At 41.7% G+C, this 14,336-nt stretch overlaps 1 protein-coding gene across 1 annotated transcript in view; it reads right to left on the bottom strand.

The window, feature by feature from the left end:
- cacna1ba (calcium channel, voltage-dependent, N type, alpha 1B subunit, a) overlaps positions 1 to 14,336 on the bottom strand; it is a 162,853-nt gene that overhangs the window by 34,373 nt on the left and 114,144 nt on the right. The window contains exons 21-25 of the mRNA XM_071403658.1: positions 9,783 to 10,535; positions 9,382 to 9,575; positions 8,986 to 9,112; positions 6,643 to 6,772; positions 6,094 to 6,153 (exon numbers count right to left, since the gene is read on the bottom strand). Coding sequence (XP_071259759.1) covers positions 6,094 to 6,153; positions 6,643 to 6,772; positions 8,986 to 9,112; positions 9,382 to 9,575; positions 9,783 to 10,535 — 1,264 coding nt within the window. The remainder of the gene's footprint in view (positions 1 to 6,093; positions 6,154 to 6,642; positions 6,773 to 8,985; positions 9,113 to 9,381; positions 9,576 to 9,782; positions 10,536 to 14,336) is intronic.

The following is a 14,336-nucleotide window of genomic DNA, read 5'->3' as shown; positions in this document are numbered from 1 at the left end:
ATTTTCACAATTTCAGAGTGTTATTTCGACCTCCTTGTGTCGAAATATAATTTAACAAATGAGAAAATCATGTTTTTAACTGCACTGCCCCTTTCATCAACCAGTTGACATGGTGCCCTAGTAGCAGCCTAAGCATAGAGCTTCTCTAAATTTGTACATATTTAATGTATTTTTTGGTGTTTCAAATATATATATAATTTTAATATATTTGTTTATTTATAACATTACGTTTTTATTGCATATATCTGGAGTTTTTGAGCCACGGATTTGCAAGTAGACTGACTGGTTAACACTTTTTGGCTTGACTAGCTAGTGTCATGACTGTGAGGGTCCAAAGATCAGGTTTTCAATTAATCAACTTCTATCAGACCCCTTTCACCCGCAGAGGGGAGGAGAGATTGATGTGGGGGCTTAGTGACACATCACGCCCGGTCGTAAATTGTATGCAGCAGAGGACTCTCTTGGCTAATTAGTATCAACCAAAGGAATGTCTTTGTCTGCCAGCCCAAAACTCTAACGTCCAAAAATATTTCTAACCTCCGAATGTGGGAAATGGTCAGTGGGTAGATGTAGAAAACTAATGTCATATTGTATGAACCAAATACTGTATCTAAGGAAGGAAACCCCCTTCAGCTGTCAAGTTTTCATCCAACCTGATGTGAATAGAATTTTAAGAATGATTAATAACCTTTTGTCAATAGGGAGAGCTTTTAGCATAATTTTTTTTTTTACATTTCCAAATTAAACTGCCTCGTACTCAATTCTTGCTCGTACAATATACATATTATTATTACTATTGGATAGAAAACAATCTCTAGTTTCTAAAACCGTTTGAATTATGTCTGTGGGTGAACCAGAACTCTTTCTACAGCGAAACTCATGACAGGACATGCGAAGCTCTGAAAAATAGTCTCTGATCTCGGATCAGTTTAAAACTCTGTGTGTGCCCTATGGCTTGACATGAACTGCACCCGCCTTCCCCTGGATGTCAGTAACCAATGAGAAGTGGAATGGTGTCTCTACGTGTTTGTCAGAGTTTATAAAAGGGAATGGAGTGAGATGTCCCTTCTTTTCGACGCTTGCCAGGACGCAAGGGAGGACATCAGAATCGCATGCTCAAAAGCTCTCGTTATTGATCAAAGATATATCCGTCTGTGATTTAATTCGATATAGGTGTTAGAAACATCATAACGAAGTTATTTGAAACCGATTTATATCAGTTTATGCGAGTATATTGCTATTTTTCTGAATTTCCTTAGTATTGCGTTTGAGGATTTGGGCATGTGTGTGCCGTGTAGCTATCGTTAGCTGCTAGTTCCGAAGTTGAGGAGGTCGTTTTACAACAAAGCAACGATTCTTTTGGACAAAGGACACATTGCCCAAGATACTGATGGAAGCTCGTCCAAAAGTAAGAGTTATTTATGATTTTATTCCGTATTTATGTGGAAAAATGTAAACGCAGTTGTCAGCCATTTTTTGCGGCACTAGTCCGGCTGTAACTCACAATGTATGTCTAGTAACGTAAATTTTAAAAATCTAAATCAGCGGTTGCATTAATAACCAATGCATCTTTCATTAGCTGTCCAACCTGTATTTTTTTTGTCAATCTAATCGATAAATAATCGTAAACATAGGTGCCTTTCCAAGATGGCGCCGGCCCGAATGCATGCCATGTTTTGACAGATTACATTGCATAACCACGATTTGTGATGCTAAATATGCACATTTTCGAACAAACTCTATATGCATTGTGTAATATGATGTTACAGGACTGTCATCTGAAGAATTCTGAGAAGGTTAGTGAAAAAATTAATATATTTTGGTGGCGATAACGTTATCGCCCCTTTTGCCTTGATTTAATGCTGGTGTGATGTTAGCTCATGTGGTATGCTAATATAACGATATATTGTGTTTTCACTGTAAAACACTTAGAAAATCTGAAATATTTTCTGGATTCACAAGATCTGTGTCTTTCGATTGCTGTAGGCTGTGTATTTTTCTGAAATGTTTTAGGATGAGTATTTTGGTAATTGACGTCGGTCTCTGTAATTATTCCGGCTGCTTCCAACGCTATTTCAGATTGCAGCTGCAATGTACAACTGTGATTTATACCTGAAATATGCACATTTTTCTAAAAAAACATATCCTATACCATAAATATGTTATCAGACTGTCATCTTATGAAGTTGTTTCTTGGTTAGTGGCTATATATATCTTTATTTAGTCGAATTAGTGATAGCTACTGATGCAGGAAAAAAATGGTGGAGAAAAAAAGTTGTGTCTTTTGCTATCGTGGTTAGCTAATAGATTTACATATTGTGTCTTCCCTATAAAACACTTAGAAAATCTGAAATATTGTCTGGATTCACAAGATCTTTGTCTTTCAATTGCTGTAGGCTGTGTATTTTTCAGAAATGTTTTAGGATGAGTATTTTGGTAATTGACGTCAGTCTCTGTAATTATTCCGGCTGCTTCCAACGCTATTTCAGATTGCAGCTGCAATGTACAACTGTGATTTATACCTGAAAAATGCACATTTTTCTAAAAAAACATATCCTATACCATAAATATGTTATCAGACTGTCATCTTATGAAGTTGTTTCTTGGTTAGTGGCTATATATATCTTTATTTAGTCGAATTAGTGATAGCTACTGATGCAGGAAAAAAATGGTGGAGAAAAAAAGTTGTGTCTTTTGCTAACGTGGTTAGCTAATAGATTTACATATTGTGTCTTCCCTGTAAAACATTTTAAAAATCAGAAATGATGGCTGGATTCACAAGATCTGTATCTTTCATCTGGTGTCTTGGACTTGTGATTTAATGATATTTAGATGCTTGTATTTACTTGTGACGCTATGCTAGGCTAGTCAGCTTTTTTACTGTGGGGGGTGCTCCCGGATCCGGGATGAGTACCAAGTAAAAGTTAAACTATTTTTGTTAAGATAGGAATGTGATTTTGGTTTTCTAATGAGATAATCGTTTTTGATGTCCTTTGCACATTAAGTAGCCATGCCCCAAGTGAGGTCAGAAAAGCGTGTCATGGAACTGCCCTTTTCGACCAGAGTGCTGAGGACTGGCTAAGAATTCACATATCAGACCAGAAAGACGTGAGACTGTTGTACACACGTTGAAATGGTTAGAAACTCAAACTCTCAATACGAGGTGAAGAAAATTAACTTACCAGACAAGGACATTGCCAGTCTGCAGCTGCGCGTGTAAAGTGGTTTGGAACTTTGACTATCTACCCGAGGAAGAGGAGAAGAAAACTGAACGGCAAAGTAGCTGTTCTTTGGAAACAGCCCATTGGAGACCGGACATTGTGTTCTCTAGTGGACAATCAGAGCATGTACAAGTGGCCCACAGGAAAGGCTCACCGAAACAACTTTCCGAGAGGGCTTGGTTCCGACCGAGATAAGCGATGAACGAACGGCATTCAACTCGTAAATAGATTCATTATTTATTTTTTCCAAACGGGCGGCGGTTCGTGTGCAAGGTATATGATTAATGTGAAGACAGTCCTAGAATGTATCCACGATAAATGTCCCTTTTTCTCTCGCTCTCTACTTTCCGCACCCCCTTCTCCATCTCTGTGTAATAAGCCGGCATATCTTGTCAGTCCCCTCGGGACCTTTGTCTCATGTAAGTGTGTATGTGTATTCTGTGTTATTATTTAGTTAGCTAGTAAATAATAATTAAACCAAATTGTGCAGATCCAATAAGGTTACAACTGTTCAGAATGAGACTGATATGAGGTCATGATTAATAAGTGACTTATCAACATATAACTTATCTATCTTCTCGAGTTTAATTCGGGAGATGGTAACTCGTTAAACAACTTCTTCCGTGGTGCCCTAAATCCTAATGAGTTCATTGTTACATCATTCATTTAAACTCTTTGGGCTATTGAAATATTGAAATTTATTCGGGACGTTAGGCATGTTGCGTTGTTTGCGTTTGTTCACGAAGGAGAGCTTAGCACCACTTGGCCAGTGTGCTTGCTAATTCAAGAGGGAAAAACGACGTTCTGAATCCAAACAAAGACGGTTCTGGACAAAGGACCCCTTGTACAACATTCTGATGGAAGATCAGCAAAAGTAGGAACCATTTTGTGATGCTATTTCATATATCTGTCGAACTGTGTACTAGTAGCTTTGCGCTCAGGTTTTGGTTATTCCCTTACCATAACTAAGTCTTATGTCGTAATGAAGATATTTTTAGAATTCTAACACTGCGATTGCATTAAGAACTAATGGATCTATTGTTTCCTATACAACATGTATTTTTTTGTAATGTTTATGAATAGCTATTTGGTCAGAATAGGTGAGAGTCTAATAGAAATATCCGCACATTCTGGGAAAAATATGCTACGTTAGCACATTGTATAACCACGGATTTCAGCTCTAAATATGCACATTTTCGAACAAAACATAAGTGTATGTATAACCTGATGTTATAGGACTGTCATCTGAGGAAGGTTTATGAAGGTTAGTGAAATTTAATATATTTTGCTGGTTTATTCGCTAACGCTAACATGCCTATTGCTATCGCTAACGTGCCTTGATGAATGAATGCGGTAGTGTGGTAGGCTATTGTAGTAAGCTAATATAATGCTATATTGTGTTTTCGCTGTAAAACACTTAAAAAATTGGAAATATTGGCTGGATTCACAAGATGTTTGTCTTTAATTTGCTGTACACCATCGATTTTTCAGAAAAGTTTTATGATGAGTATTTAGGTAATTCACGTTGGTCTCTATAATTACTCTGGCTGCTTCAGTGCTATTTTTGACGGTAGCTGTGATGGTAGCTGCAATGTAAAACTGATTTATACCTCAAATATGCTCATTTTTCGAACAAAACATAGATTTATTGAATAACATGTTATAAGACTGTCATCTGATGAAGTTGTTTCTTGGTTAGTTTGGTTGGTTCTAGGTTAGTTTGGTTGGTTTTGTGCATGCTACCTGTGCTGTGAAAAATGTCTGTGCTTTTTTTCTATTTGGAGGTGAGCTAACATAAATATACGTGGTGTTTTCCCTGTAAAACATTTAAAAAATCGGACATGTTGGCTGGATTCACAAGATGTGTATCTTTCATTAGCTGTATTGGACTTGTTAATGTGTGAAAGTTAAATATTTCTCAAAAATATTTTTTGAATTTCGCACTCTGCCTTTTCAGTGGAATGTGGGAGGAGTTCCGCTAGCAGAACGCCGGGGCTGTAAAGGTTAATTGAGTTACAATTCAACATAGTTAGTGGATTAAATAAATAACAGCCATTAGATTAATGAAAGTAAAGTCACACAACTAGCTCAATTTTTTTAATCTGGCCATCTGTTTCACCTGGCTGCCAATTCCAGATCTTTTGAGAACATAATTTGAGTCGTCGCCTGAAGCATGAGAGGAATGGGAGACAGAGGAATACAGCAGTGCTAAGGCCAAGGGCTCATAGTGAGGACAACTGGCTACTATTCTGAACTTTGTATGGTGAGCTTTCTGGCACCCAAAGCTTCTGAGACATCACCCAAGTAGATGCTACACAGTGGAAGAGGAGAAGTCCAGTGGTTATAAGACTCAGGGTGGTTCCCAGACTTGCCTTCTACAAGATCATCAGCAGACTCCATCACCATCATCTACCTTCATCTGTCCAGCTCCCTTCACTCAAGCAATGAACTGACCCTCTCCATCTTTGGATGTCAAAGACTTGGCCTCTATTGGTTGACCTGTCATGATATATTGCTTGACCTGTCATGATATATTGCTTGACCTGTCATGATATATTGCTTGACCTGTCATGATATATTGCTTCTTAGTTTTTTTTGCTCTGGAAGCACTTTGAGATTCTATGATAAGTGCTATAGAAAAGTAATACATTATTATTATTAAAGAGCTCTCACTTAGTAATGCATTTAATTAAACATGGGATGTGGCATGAGGCCAATACAACTATAGAAGTAACTGAGTGAAAAACAAAGAAATCAATCCTAGTCTAATATAGTGGAAGACTAAGACAGCTGCCAAAATGATCTGAAAACATGTTATTTTTGTTCAGTCATTTAGCATGTAGTAAACATCACATGCTATCCAAGCTCTTACCTTAATCACCATCTCAAATGTGAAAACTCCCGTAAAGACATAGTCCAGATACTTGAGCACCTGAGCAGGAGAGTGAGTGCATTAGCAATAAAAAAACACAGCTAAAAGGCCATGCAAAATGAATTATTCCTCCAGCTCATTTGAACAGCTGTCTGGTCCTTTCCTTGCTTACAGATCGATTTGGATGAACTTTGTTGTCACACCTGTCATTATTTTTCTGACTGAGTCATCGGAGATGTCATGACAGTGTAGATATAAATCAAGGATGGGCAACTGGCAGCCCGCAGATCAATTTCCCCAAAATGTTGTGCATCAGCAGTTTTTATCTCGTTATGTCAGTCACTGACAGTCACTCAATTAGCACTTGTCAGCAAAAGGGCCCGCTCTGACTGCACCTCAGGTTTTTTGTGGCCACCACCCCCATCAAAGTTGTCCATCCCTCTGGTGTACATGTAGATGTACGGACTATGGCTGCCAGATTGAGGGGACGTGTGTGTGTCTGGCATGTCTGCCTGTGTGTGGTGTGTGTGTGTGTGTGTGTAGACTCACATTGTTGCGTGGAGCGTTGGCCTGGACAGGGTCCTCAGCAGCCAATGCAATGCTACTCATAGATATCACTACCAGGATACACATCTCAAAGTACCGCAGGCTCACAATGTAATGACACAGACGCCGCACCCTGGAAAAGATGGAGAGAAAGAGAGAGAGAGAAATATATACACAGCTAACCTGCGAGACATCATCTAATGTAAACACTCTTCCTAGTAATGGCTGGCTGCATATAGACAGGCTATCACACTGGCTGGTTGCATATAGACAGGCTATCACACTGGCTGGTTGCATATAGACAGGCTATCACAGTGGCTGGCTGCATATAGACAGGCTATCACAGTGGCTGGCTGCATATAGACAGGCTATCACAGTGGCTGGCTGCATATAGACAGTGTCATAACTCTCCTGTGAAGATCTGAAGGATCAGGTTGCAGTGGGTCCGCTCTACAGCGCCCTCTCTCTCTCGCAGAGGGAGGGTGGAGGGGACCACTTTATGGCGGTCGTAAAATACGCTGCCTCTATGCTCTGTAGTGTTTGAGATTGGAATGTAAACTCTGGAACACAGAGACACACTAGGACATCAAAAGTTTGAATAATTGAACAGTATTTCTGTATTCCAAGCAGTTGAAATGGTCCGTGGACACTTAAGGGACAATCATGTCGAGTTTTTTCATTTGGTGACCTCTCGAAGGACAGGAAACACACATTACTGTGTCTTTGGTTGTGTACACTTCTCAATTATGGGGTTTACATCTAAATGTTGTGAAACATATATGATTACATATGAAACTATTTGTGAAAAGATTAAATGTGATGTTAGCCTTCTAAATGAGAGTATGGGTTTTCATATGAAGTTTAACTAGTCAGTGGCCACGCCCCCGTGAGTACATACATTTACATTGGCATCATGGAAAGCCCCCTTCTTCCACAGAGTATAAAACCACCCGTGACAAAATTTACATTAGACCAGAAAATATGGCGCTGTCACTACATGTTGAAATGGTTGGCAATACAAACTAGAGTCAAGATAATGCCGAGACGAGGTCCCCATGTTGGAATGGCTATCACTCTAGAGACCAAAACATGCCGGGTGAACTACAACTCTATCAAAGGACAAGATCAGAAAACATGAAGCGGTAGCTACCCGTTGAAATGGTTGGCAACTCTACAAGAGTCAAAAACGCAGGGACGAGGTCCCCACATTGAAATGGCTAAGAAATCTACAAACTAAAGAACAATTATTCAGGCTCCAGCTGTTTAAATACTTTAGTCTGGTAAACACATCCAATCTAAGAACATTTCTGAATGGGACTCTGAAGTATCCATTATAACAACCTACAACTCCGATGGACTCTGATCTCTGGTGGACAAACCAGAGGCTTCCTGTAGACTGATTATCCAGCAAACGGACAGGCGATCGCGGATAGGGACAGCCAAAAAGTGTAAATTGCAATTTCTTTTCGAATGAGCGGTTGTTCATGTTCAAAGTATTAGCAATTTCTATGAGTGTCGTTATCCTCTCTGAGTTTCCCGCTCTTGAGTGTCCCCACCCCCCTTTCCTTGTCTACCAAGCCGTCATATCGGCTTAGCCCACTAGGGACTTTCTATCATGTCAGTAACCAATGTATGACCTATTTGTGTGTGTGTTTATGTAATTCTGTGAATGATTAAGTTAGTTAGTACATAACTAATTAAGCCAATTTGTATATTGCTGATTCATGATCTAGGCTAGGGTTCGAGCAGATATCCAAGGGTTTGAGACATTCAGAATATGACTGATGAGGTAATAATACATTAATAAGTGACTGTAATCGATAAGACATGAAAATATGTGAAGAGTTATATTCGGGAAATTGAAACTCTATAAACAACATATTCCCGTGGTGCCCCGACTTCCTAGTTAATTAAAGTTACATGATTAGATTAAATTGCGTAATTAAATTACACATAGAGAATTGATTTGATAATATACAGTGATGATATGATGACATATGAATGATAGTGAATGATTGTCAACACTATAACAACAGGCTAACACAATGGCTGGCTGCATATAGACAGGCTATCACAGTTTGCTGTTAATTGATCGTAGGTTTATGCAAAGGTTTACAGGAAATCTACAAAGATGGACATTTGAGTGAGTGTGTGAATTTAAAGGAAAGTGCTAGTCAATTGCATTTAAGATATGCACTATAATGTTAACAGGAGTTAAAAGTGGGACCATGTGACAATGTTCTCATGCAGCCACGGACTACATGGAAGGCAGAGTGTGTGTGGTTTGAATGGTATGAGTTGTGTAGCATATAGTATAGAGCTGCCCACGCCACGTGGCCCACTCACATGTTGGTCTGGCCAAACACAAACATGGAGCTGTAGGGGAGGATGGGTCTGGGTCCGGTCCGAGTCAACGCCTCCAGGGTCTTCTTCTCCTCGTTCATAGGCATGGTCTCACAGTCTATACTGTTCACTGGGACACACATACAAAGCTTTAGATACACCTCAGCAACAGAGGACACTGAACTAACAGTACTCGAGTGAAAATAGATTTACGAAACTGACTGGGGATGAGTGTTAGGGTTAAGGTTGGTACTGACTGGGGATGAGTGTTAGGGTTAAGGTTGGTACTGACTGGGAGATGAGTGTTAGGGTTAAGGTTGGTACTGACTGGGGATGAGTGTTAGGGTTAAGGTTGGTACTGACTGGGAGATGAGTGTTAGGGTTAAGGTTGGTACTGACTGGGGAGAAGGGGGGTTTCCCCAGGCGGGGAGGTGATGGTGACAGGGGGGATGTGGATGGCCGTCCGTCCTGTCCGTCTGACGTTCCTCTGGTTGTCTGAGTCCTCAGGTATCTCTGTGCCCCACCTCTGATCTCCAGGGTCCTGCTGGGTGCTAGTGGCCATGGAGTCGCCCTCAGACTCCACATATCTGTCCCTGGGAAACAGAGGAAATGACCATAGAGCACAACTCATTGATCTCTGGTACTAAGTAGACATCTGTTCCTCTAAAATAACATTATGGGATATGCTTTCCTCATTGCAAAATGATGTACCATATAGATTTGCACTAGTTAACCAATATAGTCATGCAGAAGTCATCTGGAGACATAAGAGAGAGAGCCAGGGACTGAGACAGTCTTACCTGTGGCTCTTCCCCCTCTCCCTCTCGCTGTGCTCCTCTCCCTTCAGTGTGGACTGGCCCCTGTAACTGTGGGTCTTCTGTCTCCTCCTCTCCCCATTGGCCCCGTTCTCTCCCCTGGAGCATCTCTCTCCTGAGCGGCCATCTTTGTGGCGTGACCTGCGCTCATCCTTGCGTCCGCTGTTGACAGTGCCGTTACCCTCTCTGGCCTGTCTGTGGGAGTGGTGGTGGCGGTGCTCTCTCTCTCCCGTCCCAGTTCCCCCTCCACCTCCCTCGTCCACTGAGGTCTGGTGGTGGTGCCTCCTGCCACCCTCTCGCCTGTGCGACCTCTCACTCTTCCCCTCCTTACTCCGAGTCCCGTTGGGGTCCTTGCTGTGACTGTGATGGACATGGTGCCTACCCTCTTTGCCTGGATCTCCATTCTCATTGGCCTCGTCGATGGGTCTCTCCCTGTCCCGGTGGCGCCTATGTGGCTGGGGGCCGGCCGGGTCCCCAGGGTTATCTGTCTCCTTAGGGGTCCGGTGCTTGAGGTGGCCCATGGGGCCGGGGCCGTCGTGGGGCTCCACAACCAGGGGCCGGTCCAGGTGGGTCTTCATGTCAGGGCGGATGTGCAGGGCGGAGGACATGCGTAGCCTCTCCTCAGGGTCCAGCTCGCTGTACAGGGCCTCACTGCTGGCCCGCAGGTTGTGTCTCCTCAGCTGAGTGGTGCGCTGCTCCCACACTGACATCATCTTCAGAGACTTCTGCTGCTCCTTACTGCAGGTGGACAGACAGAGCAGAGGGACAGGGTAGTTCACCTTTAATAGGGTCACTGAAAAACTCTCCTTTACTGCATGAGTTACATGTATTTGAAGAGAAGGATAAAAACAGAATTATGGAATACATCACATATCAGAAGACATAAAACTCCTGCATGCTGAATTATACACAGTATGCAAGTACAATGGAGGTTTCTTCAGAGCAAAACAGTCCGGTCCCACTCCATTACCACAGGTAAAGAGAAAGCCTTTATGGACAGGCCAAGCATGGTAGACCAAGGCCATGCTCTGACATGCTTCATTTGCGTGTCTTTAGAGTATTTTGAAATGGTTGAACACATGCATTCTAAATCAGTAGTCTTCCTACCACACGTATTCCAATACATCAAACATTACTTTCTTTGCTGTGTATGAAACAGAATTAACTTTCCTACAACAGCATGAAAACTATATACAGTTGAAGTCGGAAGTTTACATACACCTTAGCCAAATACATTTAAACTCAGTTTTTCACAATTTCTGACATTTAATCCTAGTAAAAATTGTCTTAGGTCAGTTAGGATCACCACTTTATTTTAAGAATGTGAAATGTCAGAATAATAGTAGAGAGAAAGATTTATTTCAGCCTTTATTTCTTTCATCACATTCCCAGTTGGTCAGAAGTTTACATACACTCAATTAGTATTTGGTAGCATTGCCTTTAAATTGTTTAACTTGGGTCAAATGTTTCAGGTAGCCTTCCACAAGCTTTCTATAATAAGTTGGGTGAATTTTGGCCCATTCCTCCTGACAGAGCTGGTGTAACTGAGTCAGGTTGTAGGCCTTCTTGCTCGCACACACTTTTTCAGTTCTGCCCTCAAATTTTCTATAAGATTGAGGTCAGGGCTTTGTGATGGACACTCCAATACCTTGACTTTGTTGTCCTTAAGCCATTTTGACACAACTTTGGATGTATGCTTAGGGTCATTGTCCATTTGGAAGAACCATTTGCGACCAAGCTTTAACTTCCCGACTGATGTCTTGAGATGTTGCTTCAATATATCCACATAATTTTCCTGCCTCATGATGCCATCTATTTTGTGAAGTGCACCAGTCCCTCCTGCAGCAAAGCACCCCCACAACATGATGCTGCCACCCCCATACTTCACTGTTGGGATGGTGTTCTTCGGCTTGCAAGCCTCTCCATTTTTCCTCCAAACATAACAATGGTCATTATGGCCAAACATTTCTATTTTTGTTTCATCAGACCAGAGGACATTTCTCCAAAAAGTACGATCTTTGTCCCCATGTGCATTTGCAAACCGTAGTCTAACTTTTTTATGGCGGTTTTGGAGCAGTGGCTTCTTCCTTACTGAGCGACTTTTCAGGGTATGTCGATATAGGACTCGTTTTACTGTGGATATAGATATTTTTGTACCGGTTTCCTCCAGCATCTTCACAAGGTCCTTTGCTGTTGTTCTGGGATTGATTTGCACTTTTCGCACCAAAGTACGTTAATCTCTAGGAGACAGAACGCGTCTCCTTCCTGAGCGGTATGACGGCTGCGTGGTCCCCATGGTGTTTATACTTGCGTACCATTGTTTGTACAGATGAGCGTGGTACCTTCAGGCATTTGCAAATTGCTCCCAAGGATGAACCAGACTTGTGGAGGTCTACAATTTTTTTTCTGAGGTCTTGGCTGATTTCTTTTGATTTTCCCAAGAGGCACTGAGTTTGAAGGTAGGCCTTGAAATACATCCACAGATATACCTCCAATTGACTCAAATTATGTCAATTAGCCTATCAGAAGCTTCTAAAGCCATGACATCATTTTCTGGAATTTTCCAAGCTGTTTAAAGGCACAGTCAACTTGGTGTATGTAAACTTCTGACACACTGGAATTGTGATACAGTGAGTTATAAGTGAAATAATCTGTCTGTAAACAATTGTTGGAAAAATGACTTGTGTCATGCACAAAGTAGATGTTCTAACTGACTTGCCAAAACTATAGTTTGTTAACAAGAAATGTGTGGAGTGGTTGAAAAACAAAATGTAATTACTCAAATCTAAGTATATGTAAACTTCCAACTTCAACTGTATACTATCATGCCTACTTGTTCTAGCCTAGTGGTCATTTTCAACCCCAGGGCTGCAATCTTTCCTCCATTACTTACCTGACAACAGAGTATAGCTCTAAACTATGAGGTCTCTGACTTGGGGTGAATGGAGAGGAGGCAGGGGATTATTTGAGTGAATTTACAGTATAGTGTACGGTATACTATAAGGAGGAAATGATACATGCTTATGTAGGGCAAAATAAAGAAGCGGGACAAGATTTTGGTTCCATCCTGCTTCAATAATGTAAACACGATGATGATGATGGTCATCACCAGGAAGGTATACATGCTATACAAGTAGATTGACATGGCCACCATAAGTTAGTTGACCTCAAGTGGTGATGGACTGGGGAGCAGACATAACTCCTAAAACACATAAAGGAGCACATTGAAACAAACAAGGGACAGACTAAGAGTAAGCTCCCTGCCATTAACAGGTTAGGAGACATTGAAACAAACAAGGGACAGACTAAGAGTAAGCTCCCTGCCATGAACAGGTTAGGAGACATTGAAACAAACAAGGGACAGACTAAGAGTAAGCTCCCTGCCATTAACAGGTTAGGAGACATTGAAAACAAACACAGGTGGAACAAGAGTTTATAAAGACTGACAGAGGAGAAACATGGGGCGACACAAATAACACAGAAACCAAATAATTTTCTTCACTGAGAGGAGAACTAAAACTAAAGAAGACAAGGGAAAGACCCAGATGTTGATATTGCACTACAATAAGGAGATTTAGTACTTGACTTTATCTTAAACACGTGTGTGTGTGTGTGTGTGTGTGTGTGTGTGTGTGTGTGTGTGTGTGTGTGTGTGTGTGTGTGTGTGTGTGTGTGTGTGTGTGTGTGTGTGTGTGTGTGTGTGTGTGTGTGTGTGTGTGTGTGTGTGTGTGTGTGTGTGTGTGTGTGTGTGTGTGTGTGTGTGTGTGTGTGTGTGTGTGTGTGTGTGTGTGTGTGTGTGTGTGTGTGTGTGTGTGTGTGTGTGTGTGTGTGTGTGTGTGTGTGTGTGTGTGTGTGTGTGTGTGTGTGTGTGTGTGTGTGTGTGTGTGTGTGTGTGTGTGTGTGTGTGTGTGTGTGTGTGTGTGTGTGTGTGTGTGTGTGTGTGTGTGTGTGTGTGTGTGTGTGTGTGTGTGTGTGTGTGTGTGTGTGTGTGTGTGTGTGTGTGTGTGTGTGTGTGTGTGTGTGTGTGTGTGTGTGTGTGTTTTTTTTTTTTGCCTCTCCAGCTGCTTGACAGTGGCATCTGGTCCTGTGGCACATGGTGGCCATTACAGAGCTGCTCAGATGGAACTGCTGACTCACTGAGCGTCAGCGACAGTTTCTAGTGGCTTTGCTGTGGGTCATTAAGACAGGGAGTGAGAACGGCTTTCAGTCTCTCCCCTACAGAACGTCTGCTCTACACAGCAGGGGCTTGCTGTTAACCCAGCCCAGTCTTGTCCAGCAGCACAACAGACTACCTCTGAGTGGTAAACCCAGTATAGGCAGGAAGTCATTCTTTAGAGAGGGAGAGTCACGAGGAGAGCTCAGTCACTGCAACAAGTGCAGATGTACAGTATTCAATACATTCACTGGTCCATCATGACAAACATATGTAGATACAGCATGAGCATACCATCTCATGACACCCATTACTGAGGCAGGCTTCCACATTCATCTGCAACAGTTCAACACAGTGGAAAACTCATAATGGTATGACACCATGCT

Source organism: Salvelinus alpinus, chromosome 5 (assembly GCF_045679555.1).
Source record: "Salvelinus alpinus chromosome 5, SLU_Salpinus.1, whole genome shotgun sequence".
Lineage (NCBI taxonomy): Eukaryota > Metazoa > Chordata > Actinopteri > Salmoniformes > Salmonidae > Salvelinus > Salvelinus alpinus.
This window is presented reverse-complemented; position numbering and strand designations above follow the sequence as displayed.